At 31.0% G+C, this 24,032-nt stretch overlaps 1 protein-coding gene across 1 annotated transcript in view; it reads right to left on the minus strand.

The window, feature by feature from the left end:
• Positions 1-5,034: 5,034 nt before the first annotated feature.
• Positions 5,035-24,032, minus strand: part of MS3_00008666 (uncharacterized protein) — a 40,154-nt gene continuing 21,156 nt past the window's right edge. The window contains exons 7-12 of the mRNA XM_051217002.1: positions 19,765-19,953; positions 18,406-18,577; positions 15,574-15,696; positions 11,151-11,297; positions 8,073-8,198; positions 5,035-5,913 (exon numbers count right to left, since the gene is read on the minus strand). Of these exons, the coding sequence (XP_051073866.1) occupies positions 5,651-5,913; positions 8,073-8,198; positions 11,151-11,297; positions 15,574-15,696; positions 18,406-18,577; positions 19,765-19,953 (1,020 nt within the window). The 3' untranslated portion in view covers positions 5,035-5,650. The remainder of the gene's footprint in view (positions 5,914-8,072; positions 8,199-11,150; positions 11,298-15,573; positions 15,697-18,405; positions 18,578-19,764; positions 19,954-24,032) is intronic.

Raw genomic sequence — 24,032 nt, forward strand, 5'->3', positions numbered from 1 at the left:
CAAAGCTGTTTGAACAGTTAAACTGGAGAAAAAGTGATCCATATGGTTGATAACAACTTCAAGGGTTTTCTGAAACACGCGGACGACTAGCAAATGTGTATTAAGCAGTAAACGTGTTTCACAAAGACAGTGAAGACGAGTAGTTATCAAGTTCTATTGATACTAACTTCGGAAAGTATCGTCAATAATGTGTTCTAGAATTTCAATCATAACATTGAATGTTATCGAGAAAATTTGCCTACTATTGAATCTAGATGATGTAGTCGAATCACACATTCGAAATAAAACTGTGCTCAGACAACTATCATATGTTGTGTGAACTGAAACAAATACAAATCGATGTAGATAAACATAAGCGATATTACTAGAGCAAACAACACAATGATTCATGTAAGAAATTTCAATGAAAATGAAATCCAAAGTTGTAATAATGAGTGATGACAATCTAACAAACCTTGTTTTACAATGATGATCAAGCAGTTATGATAAAATAATGAGTTTCTCATCCACTACAAACAACAACAACAACAACAACAATTTTTTCATTATTTTCCAGTCTACAATTTCTGTCTGAACACTAGTGTTCTGAGAATTTCAACCAATCAGTGATGCAATGTGAAAAATATCACGATTCCTATTGGTTCATTTTCCTATGTGTTTATCACATATGAAGCATAGAAAATGAAAATGTATATATGCAAACGATACTTCGGACAAATTATACACTAAAGTCTCTTAATAAGAATAATCATGCCAGGTAAGATTGTTGTTGTATGGCATCATCGTCATCTATTCTCATTCTCCAGAAATCATTCATCACAGTTGTCATTAACATTAAATATTTATTCTCTCTGTTAAATTGAAGGTTGTGGTGGTGGTAGTGGAAACTGTAAATGCTGTTCTGGATGTGCATCGGGCAAAGGATGTGATTGTCCATCTGGTCAATGCCAATGTTCAGGGTGTACGTGTGGATGTTCGTGTCCTTCCAAATGCAAATAAGATGATATTTAGTCATTTCAAACTGTATTCAGATTCGTTAATTATTATTAATTGCATTAAATGTTGATAAATGAAAATAAAATATTAATATGATAACAATGTGCATTTTGAATGGTGATATTTATTTGGGATTTGATGTTGGAATAGTGAGACTTCCTTGTGACCAGCGTTGTCAGGCTGTGGTGAAATGTGTGCAATACGTTATGATTAGGTTTTTCATGAACAAGCAATTGTTTCGAAATGGTTGACGGATGATTCCTGAGCTGATTTGATTAAGAATAATTTGTTTTCTCGTTGTTCATGAAATATTTCTCTTGATGTGAAGTCACATTAAAGCTTATTATTTGCCATCATTGCTGAAATGTGAAAGATTTCGAATCATTATTAATTTGTTCGTATAACTAGGGATTTTGCTTTATGTGCATTTCACCATCCACTTACATCGTGAGTAGTATTTATTGTCTTGCCTGAATATTATCAACTTTCGTACGTAGATTCTCTGAACATCGACTAATACTATCTTAGTTCCTTATCACACAAACCTGAAACTCACCCGTCTACAAATCGTTCGATAACTAATTTAAACTATCTCTTGATATAAAAATACTGAAGTATGAAGTAAATTTTGATGCGAACACAATGATGAGCAAAGATTTAATTGAATATCATGAACACAGAGCAATCAGACAATCACTAAATACTTCGGAGAACTGGATAGTTTATGACAGAACGATCCAAAGCAGATAGAATCTAGTTCTTGTAAGAGATGAGAATTTGTATTACCATGTGTGTGTGTGTGTGTGTGTGTAAGATTGATCATCTGAATTCATGTAATTAGCATTATTAACTGATAATTGATGACAAGACCCGAATCACCGAAACCAAACCTTCAACAAACAGACGTCGAAATACAGAACAGCTGCTTTTCAAGATGTATTGTTTTGATTTTAGCAAAACGAAACAACTTCATGCAAAATATTTAACTCAAGAATGAATATTTTCAAATAACAAGTAGTATGTAAATGACTATCACTTAGGTACTTTGAAAGTCAGTTTACAATTTATTAAATTAAAATCTAACTATCAGTGTAGGGTTGTGGAGATAGGACGAAACGACCGTCCAGTTCTTCCAGGTCTCCAATGGTAGTCCAACATTCGTCCATTCATGTTTTCAATCTAAAATCTAACTATCAACTTTACATATTGCCCACAATGTTACACAGCCATTTGGATTTTAGAATCTATTCAGTTGTTTGACATGGATTTACATCATTTCACTGTTTTATGATTATTACCGATGAATATTGTGATGTATGTTATTTCGCTTATGTTTAAATTAGAATTGTAATGTTTTACATGAATTGTTCCTGTTATTGTTGTTATTTATGTGACATTTGGCTTTTTTAATTCGTTTCCTTATCAATATTTTCCCATGAGTACAAGTCAGAATAGTTTGGATGTATATTTCAGTGAAAGATTTGTTCAGTCAGTTCATTGTACTAAACATGTTTACACCGATATCAACTACAATTTGTGGTTAGATTATTTAATTATAACAGATAAATCAAAAAGCCAATATTGTTAGATTTTAGTAGAAAGAGGTTGTTAACAGAATAGCTTATATTATTTGGTGTTACTTTACTGTCTATTCTACTGAATAATATCACAATTAGCTCTCTATACGCAGGAAATACAAGACGTCCATGTAGTTAATATATGAATTTGAATATATCATAAACGGTTTAAAATACTTACGGCTTGTAACATTTTTTCGTTTATTTAGAACGAATGCTAATTAGAATAATAAGAAAATCACTGGCGTTTATAAACTGTCAACAAATTGATTACATTTTCCGAAGCAGCCAAACATACCAACATAATGGAACATTGCTTCCTTCAATGAAAGGATACCGGCAATCATTAAGTCTTGAAAAAAACTTAAAGTGCATATGCAACTGGAATTTTTACAGTTATAAAGTTTTCCAGGTAGTAAGTTGCTACAAACTTCCGATTCATTTTCTGTTTATTATATTTTTGTGAAACTAAAGAATAAAATAACTTGTATAGTTCATTATAGATAATTAAATCTTTAAAACAACTCTAATGAACTATTTCTATGATCACGTTCCTAATACATATGTAATTACAAACTTTATTTATCAGAAATCTACAAAATTCAATTTGAATGATTTATTTCTGAATCTCACTAGAACTGTTGAAGATCAATCCCGATTAGCATGATTTTTTACCGTCAGAGTTCAAGCATTCTACATCAAATCTAATATTTTGTAGGACGCATTTCTGTTTGTTCTAACAACTCACTTGATATCCTGTATACGTTTATTGAACTTTATTTTGTAGTGTGCATACTTATTTAAGAAACAGAATGTAAGAAAGACTCAAAAACGTCTTGTTCAATCGAGTAGTAGGAAACTTAGAAAAACTTCTAAAACAAATTAAGAAAATTAAAGAGGAAGAATGTGTTTGTAAAATCTCAGTGAAAGAATTTCAGGCAAATTCAACTTTTCTCCTGGCATGCTTCCTCTTTAATGTCTCACAACAACTCGGCCCTCAAATACCGTGAAACTATTCGATCAGATTTAGACGAGAGTTCCTATTATTTAAGAAAATGTTGTTTTACGAAGTATACTACTTAAGTAACATAAAATGTTATCGAGTCAATTAAATTCGTGTTAACGAATATGTTGCTTAAGTATAAATTTCAGAATAGTAGAATCAATAAATGGTATTGTGTAAATAGTCGATATAGATGTTATGCGCATGCTATTCACTATCGAAACACATTTTCTTAAGTTTCTTTGTCAGATTATTAATAATGCTTTTTTAAGAAACATGGTTAACATGATGCTTGGATAATAGAAATGTTGAAACCCCTAAATACTTTGTTTCAGTAGTTGAATTTCGGACTTCACGGAAGTAAGAAAGTGGTATCATAATGAAACTTAGAGATTTCATATTATTTTATTACATAAAATTATGCTGAATTCAATATTGAAGTATTCTATTTTTTCACATAAACACATGTTAGCAAGCGTCAGTGTTTCACATCGTTTGTAATTTATTCACAACATTATCTAATGCATGTTTGCCTTGAACCTGACTAATCAAGTCTCTCACTCAACTATTTGTTTCCATATACTTCTAATATATAATTTTTACCCGAAAAGACTCCTTTGAATTTTTTTCCTTAGATTTTTACTTTATGATTCTTTCAAACAGTTTTTATCCCCGTATTCTTTTTAGTTTCAGAAATATTTTCATTATATCACAGTCTATATACAATTTACTGTAACCAATATTTACATATTATTGAAGAATTTCATTCTTCTGCACCTTCATCTCATATATGTAAGTGAAAATCAGTAAACTGTACGACGTCGAATCCATTTATTGCAGAATAATCAATAAAACGTTTTGTTTGTATAGCAATTGTCTGATGGTTATGTAATGTAATCTTGAGGGAACTGATGCTCCCTGGCAGATTCGACCTCGTGTCACCCAGCCTCACAGTCAGAGACGTTACCACTGAGCTATCCGAGCCGCGACCGACCTCCTATAGGACTGAGATGTAATCACAATTGATTGATCACTGGGTGGCGATCAATGTCATGCGCACGCATAACATACATGGAAGTTTAGTTTAGATGGTGGTTGAAGGTAGTCGATAGCATTCGATCTGCATTAAATAAGGACTTGACACACATGATATTGATCACCACTCAATGATCAATCAATTGTGATTATGTAATGTTTCGAATTTATCACTATCATTAAATAATATGGCTTATTTATGAATGATATTATTAGTATTTAGTCTTTGAAATTGTTATTGTTACTACAATAATTTTAGTTTGTTTACTATTTATCTAATTCATTGTATTTCATTGTGTTAATATGTTAAAGTTAACTTGAGCTAATGGATATTTGGTATCAGAGTTTATAATGATTATGACTGACTGATTATTCATTACATTTATAATGAAGAACCATACCATGGAATAATGTATATTTTTAGTTGTTTGTTCGTAAACTATTGATTCTTATTCTAAGAACGAAACAGAAGTACATTTCAAGGGAACAAAAACGACCAAGTTCTATTACGTAATTTGACATTTATGGAATGGAAAATAAGAAAGAAAACAAATGCTTACACAAACTATATGAATTAAGATTATGTTTTACATATTTTCAACATCACCATGAAGAAAAAAAAAGAAGAAAATTTAATGAGAGAGTAGAGACTAATTTTTTCTTTTTTATTGCATCATTAAATGCTTTAAGTCAAAGGGTGTTAGAAATAATTTAATTTATTTGTTTGTTGTTTTTTTTTTCAATCATTCAGTAAAAACAAACAAACAAGAAACAAACAACCAAACAATGAATTTCATAGTAACGTATAGTAAAAACAAATAATCAATTGTTTATGATCATATTCTTAGTTTTCTATTATATTAATAATATTAAGTAGTATAGGCAGAAATGGACAAAATCATGATCTGTTTTTTTTTTAATTTTCTTTACTTACTATTCACAATGTAAACAATAATAATAAGTTTACTTTTAATTACAATTTGATCAACATTGATGAAGTTAATATTTTGAGAAAAGTAAATCAATATTTAGTAGTACTCTAATAAATATCATTTGAATGTTTAGAACATTGAAAATGTTTATTAAACCAATCACGTATACGTCTTAATAAACGTATTGGATATAAACTTTGATCATTCGTTTTATCATAAATCATTTCATTATCATTTGATTGATATAATTCACGATTTTCCCATTTAGATAATTTAGCTAATGGTAAACAAAGTAAACCTGATATAAAAACAGATAATCCACCAAGTATAAAGATTAAATTAAAGTTTTTGTACCGGTCATACATAGCACCTGAAAATAGGATAAAACAAATTGAACAAATTGACGGTTTATTAAAAATGATAAAAAAAAGCGTTCAAAAAAGACAACATTTTTTAAATGGAATCTATTGACCAACTTTATATACTCGCTTCCATTTTAATATCGGAAGGGGTTTTTTGTGGATATTATTAGTAATTTTATTAGTTAAGATCATGAGTCATTTGAAGCTAAACCACCATTGAAAACCTGGAAGCACTGAACGACCACTTCGTCCTGTTGTATGACTCTTCAGCAGTGCGCATTCACTTTCTCGCCTAACGAGATTGGAACCCAGGACCTATCAGTCTCGCGTGCGAGTGCTTAACCACTAAACCACTGGGCCGGCATCCAACGGTATTAATGTCTAGCTTCAAGTTGAGCAACACATCAACCATTGTCTTCAGTGAGTTACTATCTTACAACAGACCCTGTTGAGCTCCACTGTTCACTGCTTTTCAATAGAACTCCAGGAAATACCTCTTTGAGCCAGTCATTGGTGAACATTTTAATAATTTATTTCAAATTCCCATTCACGTTTACATCTTTAACTAGTTATTACATATCTTTAAACGAAAATAACAAGATTTAATCCAATATTTTGTTGAAAATGGTTTTTACAATCAACATTCATTAGAAAAAGAGCTAATGCTACTTCTCATTGATTTACAATCACAGCTTCATTAGCAATCTAACCCGAGATAACGGAGTCCGAGTAAAAATATGATGTAATTCAAGCACTGGGTTAAATTGTCGTACTCGTTATTTCTAACAACAGCACCAATCAAACTGTTTTTATCCTTATGTAAATGTCTCATAGTCGAATTTACTAACCTCAGTGTTCATGGCTTGAAAATGTCATCTTTAAATTGATGATACCTTTACAAAATCAATAATGTAAAAAAGGATTGTTTTCCTTGCCAGCTAGTTTCATCCTGACAAATTTCATGTGATTTAATTAAGAACATCTGATTTTTAGATGTGATTAATTTGTATTTTGGGCGATTTATCTATCACTATAATCAGAAGATGATTATGTTGTATTGTGGATCGATATGAATTCGAAATGTTGCCATTAGATTTTAAGTCAATATTGTAGGTTCCCGATAAACATAATGAATGGTAACTTTGGGATCGTTTTATGGACCACTACTAAAAGTATATTTTTATCGTATAATTGTTAAAAAAAATAATCTATTCATATTCCTCTTATTATAAACTTTATTTTCACCCATGAACCATTATTATACGTTTTGCCATTCTTGAATTATGCCCTATCTATTAGTCACTGCCTCCCACATTCACAGCCACATTTGGCCAAATTTTGTACAAATGTTATTTTCTATTTTATGCTACGTTGTGGTCTGTTTGATTGGTATATAAACTCATTATATTTGAATTATAAAGATTCATATTGCAGAGGCTGAGACTGCTGTTCTGGACTTAACTGGCTGGGCCAGGCGGAAAGCAGAATCAATCAAGACTCTAGGCTGCTCGCACGTGTTTTACGCGTCATTGATCCGACCGATAATTCGCTGCTTCTGATTAGCGGCTTTGTGCTATAACAAATATCTAGATCGTAACCTGCTAGCATTGAAACGTTAGGATAATAGGTTAGATAGCATTTGAAGTCGTGAGTTTAAATTCTGTAGTGTCTAAATTGGAGATGAAGGAGTATTAGTGCATATTCACAGATGTATGCATTAGTTGTTGATAAGAGAATAAAACTTTAATGTTTACTGTGTATACTTTGTAAAATAGAAATTTACATTTCATGGTACACTTCAAGTAACATTCTTAATGATACATACATATACTAAAACAGGATATATCTTATAACTTGCATAAATTCCATAAAGTTTATTGAATTGTATTCGCATATATTTTCTATATTTTCTGGTGTATTCATATAATTAACGCCCTAAATTGTTACATCTAAAAATATATCCAGTTTAAATGTTTGAAGCCTGAAAGATAAACATCAGTAGTAAATTCATTTCATTCACTGTTTCACCTTCTAAGCTTGGATTACTATATTGATTTTGTCAAACATTAGAGATTACATATATTCAGTTTCATAGTAACTTGTATTCATTATTTAGAAATTCATTTTATTTAGATAGCACATTACATAAAAGCAATACAGAAATTACCGAATGCTGGTGGTGCTCCAATATATGCGAAAGCTTGAAATAGTAACATATAACCAAAAGCATTGGTTAATCGATCTAAACCCAAAACTTGAACAATTAAAATTGTTCGAACAGATATGAATGCAGCTGTTAAGAAAAAAAGAAGAAAATAATAAGAAATTAGCCAATTCATAGAGATGAATGAAAACGAGACGAAGGTTATGGTTTAAACGTGAAAGATAATTTACTTAGCTATATATGTATCTCACAAGTAGATTCTATGTGGTTCACAAGACCCAGTAAACATATAATTGAAAAATAATCGGATATGACATATTTTGAAGTTATTGTTTTTTTAAAAGACATGATATTCTATGTTCATTATTAAAAAAATACTTCCATAAACACATAATACAATGATTCGCCTTAGTTCTGTTTGACTAGATCACATTTTATTCTTTCTGAAACTATGGTTTTGATGCATTTAGGCATAGTATTCAATGATTTTTTAAAGACTTTAAAACATTTGAACCACAAATCGATTCGTTAACTACTCAATTTTTTTTCTACATTATAGCGAATAATCATGATCGATAGATGGAGACAAAAGCTGACGGCAGCGTAGACGAATGTTTCGTATATTTGTTAATAATTGACTTTCATCTATGATAGAGGATTTGTTTGCATTTGATTAATTACTAGGTAGTGAGCAATGTTTATTTAGTCTTTTGGTGCAGATCAAACGCTGCCTTACAAGTGATGACAACATATTAGGTGGTTGGAGATTGTAGATCAGAAATCTTGAACTTATATATCTCTATAGTTTATATTCACCATCTAGACGTATCTGCAATCTTGAGTAGACTAATACTTCCTGCGAGATTCGAACTGAATCACCCGGTGGTCTGAAGAGTTAAGTAGTAACGTTTCATTCAGTGAAGCATGCATAGCATTTACACATATATGCGAATAATAAATCAGACCTTTCATATGTGAATAGACTTCATCTGAAAGATATTTTTCGATTTCATTGCAGGATCACTATTTCAACTGTTTATTCACACTTGATAAGCTAATGCATAAACTAAGGAGAAATTATGCAAAATGTAAGACACATTTGTGAAATACTAATGAGTTTGTTTTGAATAATAGTTGTTTCAAATCAATATAATTTTAAAGAAATGAAATTTAAAGATCCCCCTGTATATATATATTGTTTCGGGAAAAGTGCTAATATATTTTCTGTAATTTCACATTGAGTAATACACCGCTAGTCGACGTACAAATCGAAGTAACTTTTTGGTATGAATAGTGCATTTATGAGATCAGAACTAGCCATCAATAGTTTTATATATTAGTTCTTATTCATGGGACAAGACAAAACTGGCTTCTTTCTGCTATTAATATGTAATTTAAGAAGTTGATCTATTTACTAAAGCAGATAATAATCAAAATTAAGCTACCTTAAAAGCTGTTCCAGTGTTAAACGAACAATCAAATATTATACCTACATTAATTTTACCCAAACGGAAAAGAACCAGTTCAGAAAAATTCTAGATAGGCATTTTTTTCCTTATTTGCCTAAGGGTCTCTCAATAAACAAATATCTTCTGAACACAGCTTTAGATGTGGAACATTTATTCATGGTGCTCTGAAGCACCTCTTATTATTAATTCCAATTTATATCAAGTAATATGTCTGCCACTTTATCGCTTAATACTGACTTCCTATTCTCTTCCTATTTTGCCTAAATACTTCACTCGAACAATAAAGAGAAGCCATTAAGTAGGGATGAAAGCTTACCTTTAAGGTTATGTGCAGAAAACAAGGTTATTCAGGTTTACGAGTTACCTTGATTTTCTAAAAGCTTCTGAATACAAATAAAATAAGTAACTATTCAATCGAAAAGTAACACATAATCTTTCGTTTGTAGGTAATAATGCCAAGGTTAGACTTGATAGTTTCAAGTAAATTGAGCATTAGGTAAAAATTTACTCATTAGAATATTTTTTGTTATATCTCAGTGAGTAGAAAATTATATTTCCAACGTTTTTTATTTACTCTGAAGAAGTGGTTTACATGAAGTCATGATAAGTCAGTAATACAATTTTTTACCCATTGAGATATAACGAAAATAATATAGATTATATAATCTTTCATTTTTCAACATGTTTCTAGGATTTGTCTACTCGATACTGATTTGGCTAGATGTTTATTGTTCTTTACCGGATTCTGGAGGCTTTGTGGAGGATTTCTTGAGGGGTTAAATAAATTATCAGTTAATAAAGATTATTCAAATCAACTTCACCGTATAGAAACATAGTCACTAAAGCTCTTACTACGTTGTCACAATTCACTTTGAGGTTTATTATATTTATATTACAATCCAACCGAAGTTATACAACCGTTGGAAACCTTGGAGCACTGGACGGCCTTTTCGTTCTTGTATGGGACTGAGCAGTGCGCACCCACAAACTTGCTACTGGAATTCGAACCCATGACTTTGATTAAGTGTAAATCAACACTATGATATTGTAGTGTCTAGTACCATATCAAGCCCACATAAGTTATTCTAGTTTCTGGACATACCAATTCATTCATTCGTATTGAGTCAAATTTTGGCCATGTCAGTTATTCGCTTATTAACTTTGATTGTTTTCATATGTTTGTGGATTGCTTATCTTATCCGTCACATGTCTGTAGCCTATCTTTGTCTGACTATAAGTATTGAGTTACGCCTGATAACTCGCCTTCTCCACCATGCTTCCCGGCTTCCTATTCTGAATATTTGCCTGGATAAACAAATGTTTGGAATATGTTCCTCCAACTCAACCCGTATTTGGCTTTTTATTACCGTTGTAACACAAACGGAGTTAAATAGAAGACTTATGTTCATAGCACCCTCGTACGATTAAACCGGAGTCAGATACTGGGCTACAAAAGTTGTGAACCCGATGTGCTCAAATAATAAATTCCTGAGAAATATTAATATAGAAGAATCATATTCCCTAAACAATATCACGTTAACTGATTAAAATACCCCCTGTAAATTAAATGTTTGTTTATAGATAAATAATGTTTAAAGCACAGTGCACTTACATATTGAGAGTCCATATATACATGAATAGCCAATCAATCCTCCGTAAACTGTAATCAACGGGACCAAAGATGTAAGTAATCCAGATACAACCAATGAAATGTTATTAATGTAAAGTACATTAGCCCATGATTGATCAGATAACCAACCTATAAATCGATCATTTGTAAAGAATTTTCATTAAATTTAACGATTATAATAATTACATGTTTGCAAATTTATTAAAATCAATATATTTTCACTTCTCATTTACAAATAAACATACGTATATGTATCTTTGAAAGTTACATAACTCACTGAAGACAATGGTGGATGTGTTGCTCAACATGAAGCTAGACATTAATACCGCTGGATGCCGGCCTAGTGGTTTAGTGGTTAAGCACTTGCTCACGAGACCGATAGGTCGTGGGTTCGAATCCCACGAGGCAGGGCCGTAAATGCGCACTGGTGAGGAGTCATTCAATAGAACGAAGTGGCCGTCCAGTGCTTTCAGGTTTTCCATGGTGATTTAGTTTCAACTGACTCATGATCTCAACTATTTAAATTCATTTACTTAAAAATATATGAAACTGAAAGAGGAATTCATTTTTTACTAACAGTTTATTTGTTTATTTTCATATCAAACAAATGAATTAAGTAAAGACGGATAGTGGCTAGCATTGGAATCCAAGGCGTGTGTTTCGTCCTATTCAAGACTCGTCAGTTGGATGTACGTGCATGCTGTACGTGTGTGTGTTGGATTCTGCTGCTAGTCATTTTTTCATCTTTGCTTATAAAGCTTGTGACTTAAGGCAATACCGTGTCAGTTTACAAAGGATTCACATATACTAACAAGAGACTAATTAGTTGTATTCCTTAACAATAATGAAACTATACGAGTAAACAATACCAAGTGAATAAAAAGGAATTACAGTTGAAAAAAAAGTTGAAGGTGGATAATAGTGACTTTCATTTTAACTAACTGTATAACTAAGGCAATAATGTTTCAGACGAAAGACTGTTGCCCTATTTTTAAATCATTCATTTTCTTTTAAAAATGTTGTGACTATTTTGTAACTATTATTTGCTTTTACAGTTTTTTTTGTTGTATGGTATACAGTTTCTAAGGTCTTTTCATGAATTATGATCAAAACGTATACATAAATGAGAAGACAATCTGTTTGTACTTTCAATATACTGTCATAGTGATCAAAAATGTACATTTATTTAGCTTTAACGTTATCCAAGTTTTATTTCATTGTTTAGACTGAATACGTCACACAACTGAAGTGATGATGGATTTTTTTTTTTAATTTGATATTTAAAAGTAAAATTAATGTCCACTATATTTAAATGTCATGAATCTTGTTTACGTAAATGATAATTAGAAAAATTTTCTTTAAATTGGTTCGTTCATAAGTATGATTTTTGAGGTAATAATTGTTTTTTAGATCTTTTAGATCTAAACTGGATACTTTTCTACCTGACTAGAAGTAAACTGATTGTATAAACCTATTCGAATGTGACATTGGTAAGCTTTAGAATTTTATGAAGATCTAGAATATCAGAACAAGAATATCTATAGTAAATATGCTTCGGCCTGGGCACCCAGGCAGTATCCCAGCCCTCACACAAATCGAATGATTTATGTGGCGCATATGTACTTGGTGCCTCGTTGTACCAATGTTTATGTGTTTAAATAAATAAATAAATATTTGATTGCATCTTCTTTTGTTCATTTCACCATTGTAGGTGAATACATTAAGTTAATAAAGTTTTACTTTATTCTCATTTAACTATTGATCAATCTATCTATCCCTTATCTTAGACATGACATTAAAAAAAGTCTATTTACATATGTCCATATCCATATTCCACTTATTGATTGATATAGCTTTTTTCTCTCGAGTGATATAACTGACTGTATAAATGAGATTTTATCCTATATCGATTATCTTTGGGAAAAGAATTCTATTTTTTTAAAACTAGTAAACCTCCAATATGCAGAGAAATAAAATAAGGAATTTATCATTTTAATCCTTAACTACGTATTTAAATCTAAAAACTTTAAGTGAATATAAATGCTATGGAATGATTTATTAAATAAAAATCTACAATCTACTTAAAATAACTTTCATCTTGAAGTATTCTTTCATTAGCAAATGCAAATTATGTATTAAGTTGAAAGTGTACTACCTCAAAATATTCATTTGTTAAATACAAACAATAACTATACAGACAATATGTAACTGAATTGTACATCAGTCAGTCAGTCAGTCAACTACAACGTAGGACCAGACACATATATGCATCGGTTCAAGTTGCCATACATCATTAACACAACAAGATGAACACCGGATTAATATAAGTAGTTAATTCAATGATGGTAATATAAAAAAGAAAGATTGCAATAAGAATATAGTACAGGAAGAATGATTTAGTACGTAGATAGAAAGATATGAAGTGATTTTAATCTCTTAGTTTAAGGGAAGACAGAGAGTGTATACACCGACGCCATTGTGATCGATTCTGAGCCATATACATACTAGCAGGATATTAATATGAACAATTGTTATCGATGTTAATAAATATAACAAAGAATTTATCACGATAAATCAAGTTTTAGCAATTGAATTCAACAGTCATTTTATTAGTACTCTGTAACTCTTGATTAATACTATGAAACTTGATAGTTAATTATATTTATACCTTTAACTTGTTGTTGATAAACTTATGAATATACCACACAAAGATGTAACATATAACCGGTAAAATACAAAGGATTTTATAACAGGCAAAACAGAAACTTAATCATGGTTAGAAACTTAATTATAATACAAAAAATGAGTGGGTCAGCTGAAGTCTAATCACAATTATGTAATTTCAAAATAATATTCATTTCCAATCACATGCCAGTCACTAAGTGCATATACTTGTTAATCTCTATAAAAAGAGAACCTAGTATAATATGTTCGTATTTAATAAATAACTAAATTATTTCCAAGTGTTGGTTCTAAATTCTAAAAACTTGAACAAATCACATTAGTTGACGTTGAATAAACAAAAAAACAAATTTTTTAATTTTATAAACTTAATAAACGACCACTGATTTTCCAGTTTTATGATATTTAAAAAGTACACTAAGTATTCTTGACTATGAAGAAGCATTCAACAACGTGGATAGAACCTTGTGGGACATTCTTCGACACTATGGTGTACCTCAGATCGTCATCATCATGCAGAATTCATATGACAGACGACACTGCAAAGTCGTGCACGAATGACAATTCAGAGATGCAATCCAAGTGAATACTGGTGTCATACAACGCTGCTTGCTCTCGCCCTTTCTCTTTCTTCTGATGTTTCGCTGAATTATGAAGACCTCCACATTTGAGGCGAAGCACGGAATAAAATGCACAGCCTGCATGCGACTATACGATTCGGATTTCGCAGGTGACCTGGACCTTCTATCCAATACACATCAATAGATGCAGGTCAAGACAACCAGTGTAGTAAAAGCCTTGCATCAGTGGGCCTCAACATACAAAAAATCGCAGGCAAAGGAAACTTTGAAGTTTATTCAGTTATTTTTTACTTTATTGATCAACATACATTGGTTTAACTAAAACTAATAAAACAACTTGTTTATTTTGAAGCCTATTGGTTGGGTAAACTTGGAAGAAAAATCAATATTTCTGTTGTTTACCAAATTGGATATATGCTGAAAGTCCCTTTATTAAATGAGATGGTAAATATTTAACTAGTTTCAAGGTTCAAACAAGGAGCAAATCAACTCTAAATAAGTATGTGCTTATTTAAATAGCAAACAAGCAAAATGTAACCACATATGTAAATTGCTGCAAGTCACACAATCTCTAATTTTCTTTTATAGAAAGAAATAACATTGAAGAAAGGTAAATAAAGTATGAAACGCAATTATTAAAATAAAACAACTGCCAATATAGTTGTTCTACTTCAAACAGTTGTTTTATCGTAGAGTGTACTATCGTCAAACAATAATTCTCAATAGTATAAATCATAGAATCCATTAACTGGTTGCCGTATATTTCCCTGAATAGCTTTATATGCTTTTTCTACTATCCAAGCAACCATTATATTGAATAATAAAATGGTATAAAAAAACATCCTAAAAATACAAATCTAAGAGGACCGATAACAGTACCAATACATTGTTAACATAAACACGTCCACATAATCTAATCCACTAGTAATCATCATATTTTTCTTATATATGATATAAGACAGTGTATATCAAAGATTCAATTGAGTTTTATTATAGAATGTAATGGTTTTAATAATCTGAAATAGTAGATTGCATTGTTATTAATGATAGAAGGAATAACCCGGTGATAAAACAAAGTGGAGAAACAAAAGATTTGTTTACATAAATCAAATAAACAATAGACTTTTCTTTCTCTTACATACCTGTCAATATTCTTCCAACTGTATTTGAACCACCAAGATAAGCTAATAAATACGATGCAGATGATTCACTTGCACCAAGTTGTTGAGCGTTATCTTTTAGAAATTGATATGGAACACAATAGCCTAAGGATAAGAAATGAGACGAAGTTAACAAAAAGGTGAAGAAGGAGAAGAAGAAAGAAACGGAGTCTCAAAAATGAAATATTAACAATTAAGCACACTTCATACTACTTGATCATCAAAAATGATCTTTCCCATTTGTGTGAGTTTAATGATTTTTGAAACTAAATTAATGGTTTACATATTTGAGATTATGAGTAACTACTGTGATAATCGCAATCCAACGTAAAATGTATAGACTGACAATTATTAAATATCTGAATAGGATTTTGAAGATTGTTGAGTCTCACTGAAATTATGAACCGATCAATGTTAGTCCACCATCGTAAACCTGGAAGCACTGAACGGCCGTTTCTTCATAGTATGGGACTCCTCAGCACTGTGCATCTACGATTCTGCACGCGGGATTCGAACCCGGGACCTTCAGTCTCGCGCGCGAACGCTTAACATTTAATCCACTGAACCTTAGTAATTAGCAAATTATGGTGTTTGTTATTATCATCAAAGTTAAATAACCAAAATATCGGTTAATTTATTGATTTAAACAGTACTGTATGCACGTATGAATAGTTGAACAAGCATATGAACCAATATGGTATGATTATTCAATTTCAACAGCACAATTCTCTGTAGATCATTTGTGTTTGGTTAAATTTATTTTAGGTTTGTCTAAATGTAGATGTTGACATTGGAAAAAAAAGACAAAGGCCAAAAAAACTAATAAAAATTTTACTGTTGAACTATTTAGGATAAACAGTTAAAATGCACGAATATCGTTACTGGTTTGAAGAGGATAAGTGCATTCACCATTCCTTTGAGATTGTATGTAAGCAACAATTAGTGTTCACTGAGATAGGGAAGATATTATTGTTTAGGAAATAGAATATCAATAGACTATAATACAAAAAGTCAAGACGTAGTTTAGTATTAGTTCATTCAACTCGACACAATAATCCTACATCATAAATCATCTTTAATAACATTAGACATGTACGATTTATGTGTATTATATCAGATGTCTTATAAATTAGAGATGTCATTATAAAATAAATAGACAGGCACATGAGGGTCACAAGTTTATTTCTAGATTATATAAGTAATGAGTAAAGGATTTATATTGTTATCGTAAATTAAAAACAATCAGCGTAATCTATCGCTTTAAAGTTAATAGGCACACGCATGACAGACCAAACATCCGAATAACTAATTTAGACTCCATCAATTGCAAGATGGTGGTTGGAGGTAGTCAACAAGAAACCTTGGACCTGGGTTTCGCGCTACTTGTCATTCGTCAGAAAAGTGTACCTGTAATCTTGAGGGAACTGATGCTCCCTGACGGATTTCATCCCGTGCCACTCAGCTTCACCACTCAATGATCGATCAACTGTAAATACATCTCAGTCCTACAGGAGGTCAGCCGCTACCTGGATAGCTCAGTGGTAACGTCTTTGACTGTGAAGCTGGGTGACACGGGATCGTATGCGTTAGGGAGCACCAGTTCCCTCAAGTTGACAGGTACATCTTGCTGACGAATGCGATGTAGCACGAAACCCAGGTCCAAGGTTTCTTGTTGACTACCTCCAACCACCATCTTATTTCGACATAGTGCACGCAATATCGAGTCACCTAGACTAGTGGCCACATTGCAACTTGGTCGATAGCATTCGATTTGCACTAAGAAGGACTTGACACACATGACATTGATCATCACCCAGTGATGAATCAATTGTGATTCCATCAATTATACTGGACACATCAAATAAAACACATTCCCATTATAATCATATCTGTTATTTTAATTATAAAGGAATGAATGTTTAAAAATATGTATTATGTATGAAATTGTATTAATTGATTATAATTTACAATCTATTTGTTTCCACCTTTCATGCGTAGAGATTAATATTTTGTATCTTACTGAATGTAAATAAATAACGGTTCACTGTTATATTTTTATTAGGAAAATAATAGTAAACGTTTTTTTTGTTTGTATTTAACTCATAGTTTTAATCACATTTTCAGATGGGATATGAAATGTATTGGTCATATTTTGTCTAAATTATTGGTTATCATTTCATGTAGCCAAATTTTCTAGATAATAATGATGTTACTTTACTAGATTAATAGGGAAATTCAACTTGTCAAGAGAGAGACAAGTATCATCGATTATAATAAATGATGATCATGTATTATAGTAAGTATTATGAAAAGTTAAGTTAAGTCAACGGTATGTAGGCTAAGCGTCTATTAATGTACGTTATGAATTCTCACCGTTAAGATGTCTCATAACAGTAGAAAATAGTTGTAAATGCATCAGGTAGTGATGTAAATTACGGGAATTACAAAATACTGAACTCATATAATTAATTCAGGAATATTCTTGATTTTATCAAAACATATTTAACTTGCACAATGAAGATATGAATTCCCCTGCCCTATCAATAACCTACATTCACATGATAGTAAAATAACTTGATTTAAAATAGTATCCTATTAAAACGAATACATTTATGCTTCTATCTTTATTCACGATCTATATGTCTGTAAAATCCAAATAAGCAGAACTACCACTACAAGGTGAATAAATTTAGCACTTTTATGTTTAATACTCAAAATGCTTTAAAACATTCAATCAATCTGTGTTGGATTTGTAAAGAGAATCATTTTTTTTTCAAAAAAAAATTGTTTCCATTGTGTAACTTTTAAACTCACCAATCATACTGAGTACACTAGAAATTGAAAGTAGTATAAATGTTGGACTTTTCAATAATTCTATATCCAAAACATTTTTAATCATAGACCATATTGGTCGACGTATATGCATTTCTTCAGCGGGCATTGTTACTGATCGAATATATGAAGCTACATCAGTCGTAGATAGGAACTGAAAAAGAAAAGTTTTAAAAATGAGTAAAACATATTACTATACTGTTTCGATTTGAAGATAATAAGATTTTAAATACTTAGTAGATTCCAAATGATCATAGGGAAACATTGGTTTGAATAGATTTTTTCAAATATTGTCATAAACTACTTAGGTATGTTTTAATTTTCTGGTAGTCTTTTTTACTTTAGTTCACATATAAAAATTTAGTATGTATGTATCTACTTTTCAATCCAAAAAGTAGTTTAGTAATCTTTTTTTAAATTTTATACTAACATAATCCGAAAAATATTTACAAATTGATCTCATCAAACAGTTGTTGAATGCTTAGTTTAATACTGTCCCGTATCATTTACTCAAATGCCTACATAGAGTTAAAATCTAAAACGTCAGTTCTTATGGTATGTAGACCTTAAACTGTTAACTTATAATGTAGTGAATCACTTTCTTTAATTTCAATGTAAATGAGTTATAACTTGATGTTATCAATGAGTGTCAGTCACTTTGTCGGTATGATTGACTCAACAGCTAATGGTTTTGAATTCTACGTAATTTTCAGATAGCTAACTGACTGAATAGACTCTAATATGATAGGAATAAATAATTCATTTAGGATCATTTCTTCATTTGTTTTTATAGAGAGATAAGCTATAGAAACACTATTCCTTTTAAATCAATAAATAAAGGTGATTTACAATTTAACTTGACTATAATGATCATCAGTAGTAGGTAAAATGTTATTTTATAGCGTTACTTCCAATAATAATCTATTTACCACATTTCATGAATAAAATCAAAACATTTTTATTATTCCTTTGATAAACAATGTAAGTTGGTAGATAAGCTATTTGACATAGCCAGCTAGTAAGGATTGACGTATTGTCAACCGAATGAAGTTAACCATTTATTGGAATAATTCGCTATTGGTAGTCAATAGATCATGCAGTGAGCGTAACGTAAACAAAGGTGTCGATAAATATTACGGATAACTACGATGAGTCAAATTCGATTTAATTATTTTTTCTCTTGTAACAAGCTATTTTCATTTGATTGTTCTAGCGTACATTTGCATAAAACTTTATACTGTTAATGAATAAGGAGTGAGACTTTATTGCTCAATCTCCATAATGTGAATTGTCTTAGCGGTAGTGGGGAAACAATAACACAATTCATTATAAGTAACTTACTTCATTAAGATGTATCAGGCTTCCACTAAGGAATAAATCTTTCTTATAAGCTGGTCTTGACATTTCTCTTTGTAATTCATTTACGATAGCTTGACAAATTGATGGATCATTCAATTGATTTAATTCTGATGAGGGCATTTTTAATGAAACAACTGAAGCAAAAAAAGCATTACTTCCAAAGTTGTCTGACTAAAAAAAAGGAAATTAGTAAAGAGAAAATGAACGGATTGGTGGGAAATTGTGCTAAAACATAACTGAAAATCTGACAGCTATTTGATTACTGTATGAGTCACCATCAAATAAACAACCTACAGACCAGTGAGTGTGATGCTTATCTAGTTGTGCAAATAAATAATGAAGTTATTAATACTTATATTTGTGTCAGTCAGTCAGCTACAATGTAGGGCCAGGCATATATATTCATCGGTCCAAGTTGCCATGCCTCATTAACACAGCAAGGTGAACACCATATCCACAGAAGCAGTTACTTCAATGAGAGGCATATAAAAGAAAGATTGAGTATAATGATATAATACAGGAAGGAAGAATTAGTTCATAGAAAGAAAGGTATGAAGTAATTCAAACCTCACGGTTTAAGGGAAGACAAACAGTGTATACACCTACATCGTTGTGATAGATTTTGAGCCATGTCACCCACGGATATCCGTCTCTGGCGGTAAAGTCTCAAAAAGTGTGGAGCTAACACAAAAATTACTGACACAAATTTCGTGTGTGACCGACCTCAAGCAGTTGTCCCTTGGGCACTGCGGTCACGCTCTCAGGTCACTAAGACCACCTGTAATCCAATTTCCTTTTCAGGTACCTCCAGAACAACCTTTCCACAGTGTGCGCAACTGGGAAGTGATAACCGCCCTCATACCTCTAACAGCACTCAAGACCAATGTATTCATAATCTTCTCATATTTGTGTAGAAATATTTTCTTTTGGAGTTCTGTCCTGGATAATATAAGAAACCTTTCAAAAACGTTTGAACAAAATTTTTTCAGCTGATACACTATTTATCAATGTGACTATCGCTGATTTCTTCTTAGTTGGATAACTAGAGTGTTTATTCATTTATTTTACATAATCTATCGTTGAAATTAGGTTTCTATAATAAATTTGATTTGTGAGTTTAAATATGACTAAATAATACATTTTGAATAAATGTATTCAGATAAAACAAAATATGGAATATTTTGGCTCAAGTTCAACTATGACATAATTTTCATCTAACTTGAATTGGATTTTCTATTGACAAGATATAACCAACTCTTAGGATATGTGGCTTAACTCTTTTCCTTTAATTAAATACTTTTGTTTATTGTTCGTTGATCTCACGTAATATTATACATACTCTTTCCTTTCAATATTCTCCAAAAAAAAAAGAAAATAACTATCATGAATTGAATACTGATATAATGGGACGAATAGTGTGAAAGTATAACTTTTAGGGTAATTGCATGAAGCATTATTATTTATATGTTTGTTGTACAACTAGGAGAGACAATTTCTAAACTTTTATTTGACCCACACTATTCGTGTTGTTCCAAATTTATCAATAACTAATTCTTTTCTTGTTATTACATTTTTGCATCCTTTATGACTAGGCTATGTACATATTGTAATTTAATAATTTAGTTGCTATGTAGTTAGTCATTTTAGATATATTATGGTATAAACTTTGAATCATGATAAAATAGAAATAGAGAGAATTAAGAAATTATAAGTAGGATTTCAATCATCATATCTATCAAGCGATATCGATTAATGTCTCAGATATAACAAATTCCATTACAGAATAAATGAAAAGTATGAGACATTGAACAACTGTGTCTCTCTTGGTAAAATTTTATAAAACTTATAAATAGTCTAATAAAATCTCATTTTTTGGAAACATATTTTTCAAGTACATTATTGAATAAGAATGATAAGAAGTAAATGTTAATTTTGGAATAGATGTATCAATGAATAACTCATTTTCAGAAAGAAAACTTTGAATCCCCTTAGATATATCTTGCTCAAACGTAACGGAGTATAGGGTTTGAAGTTTACTTCATTATTATACTTAGAATAGTAAAAACTATCTTAGAAGTCAAATTATATTAACTGACAACAAATGTCGCCTATAACACCTTCTTGCTATTGTTTTCTTAGTTGTCTTCTATTTTATATACCTAACAAAAATAAAACTGATTAAATAATGACAGTAGTTAAGAAATACCTATATAGGCCAGTTTCAATCATCCAATAAGACTTATAACAGTTATCAAAAATGTATTTGAAAGTAATTGATTAAGCATGATAAATGTTAATAATTTAGTCAATGCATTGGAGTATATATTTAATCAAACAGTAAAGAAAACGGAGACAGTCAACTATACATCTAAGTAAGATATTGTATCTTGAAATAATTCAATCTATTTGATTAATTCCATTGTCTTGTGCATAACTCCTCCTGGAGCCCTCCTGGGACTACTGCCGGTCCAAAGCCCGGATAAAGGAGGAGGGTTGAGCATGGGGTTAGTGACCCCATCCCATAGAAAACTAATTTGCTAAAAAGACGCTAACCAAAAAAAACTGTGTTATATATAGTGATTTATCTATTTTAAATGTTTGAAGGTTATTTACAACGACAAATTACATTATTGCCTTAAATGTATCACATAAATTAACATGCAATAATCATTAATTTGCTTTATCATTCAAGTGGTTTGTCTTGTTTCCATTTCAATTAATTCCGTTAGATGAGAACATCTAATTATTATGTCTAATTTCTAAACTTGCTTATTAATGAATACTGATGTAGTTTCGCTTACCTTCCTTCATGCAAACTATAAACTACACTTGTGTTGATTGTGTATGTATTTATCAAGTAGTCAATAGACAGGTTGAAAATGATTTTATTTTAAATTTACTTTTGTAAATTAGTGTAAAACACCCCTAATGAGACATACAAAAACAAGGATGAAGAGAAAGTGGTCTAGTAATGATTGTCGTGGTCGATTATTTTACTTTTCATGTAAGTATATAGTCACAGATGTATAGGATTTATTTGAAAATGAAAAACTATTTTACATTATATAGACCAATCACAGCAAGCTTTTATAGATTAAAGTAACAAGGCAAATGGAAAAATTCGAAGATATTCTTTTACTTGTTACACGATTGAAAATGGAATTACTACAGAACTAGGAGGTTTATTTAAGTATGTCATAGTAACTAGACAAAGGTTAGTAATTATGAAATTATTAGTTTACATAATATAAAAATATAAATCTTAAAAAGTGAAAACAGATGAATTGATTTTAGTGAAGTCGTCGATGGTGAGGAGCTGACTTTTAAAATCTCGAAATTATGAATATGATAGAAGAGATGGAAAAACCTACTGTTGTACACATGGTTATGTAAAAATAAATCAGTACCACTATCAAAGGTATTATAAATTACCATTTTAAAAATGGCTATGCATATTCGCAGTTTATTCAGAGAATTCTTAACTCTTAAATTAGTAGACATTGGAAGAAATTCTGGTGAGGCTATAATTTATGGATGACCTTTGAGCGACGTCAGACTGACTTTGAGATCGTCCACCTAATAACCAGAACCAAAATGAGGGTCATAAACAAGTGTGAGGAAATAGGATTATGATTTGCAGTTGATGGTTAGGGTTAAGAATTAGGTTTAGCGTTTTCATCAGGAACTGACATCAGCTATAATTCCCAAAGTGCATTTACCCAAATGGATGAATGAATTTCGCGCCAAAATCCGAGACCTATTATCTTATACCTGATTGGTTCGTCCATAAATTATAATCTCGCCGAAATTCTCTCTTTCTTCGTGTCTAATGTAATACACAGGAAAGTGAATCTTTGTAACACGAACCTAATAAGATGAGTTTGTCATATTCGGACTCAGACTAAGGGAATGGTAACTTATTGGACTAATTTATTATTCAGTCTTTCATACTCTCAGCCACTTTTTGGCTTGATCACATATAATTGTCATTTCTTATTTTATGCTGTGATGCGATCTGGTCTGCCTGTAAATAGATTATGTGTTTAAAACATGAAAACTATCTTGGACTGATGATCATTGGTCTAGAGTTCTTCCTCGTCGTTCGGGGCTAGTTAGTATTTGGCCAACCGTCAAGTATAGAGTATCATTCTTCTCGTCCTTGTTGCGCATTTGTTTTTGAACATCTTCTATGAGTTTTGGTAGGTGTTAGGAGTCCTGATGTGGAAAATCGCTCAATTAGATGGACATGG

Source organism: Schistosoma haematobium, chromosome 1 (genome assembly GCF_000699445.3).
Source record: "Schistosoma haematobium chromosome 1, whole genome shotgun sequence".
Taxonomy (NCBI): Eukaryota; Metazoa; Platyhelminthes; class Trematoda; order Strigeidida; family Schistosomatidae; genus Schistosoma; species Schistosoma haematobium.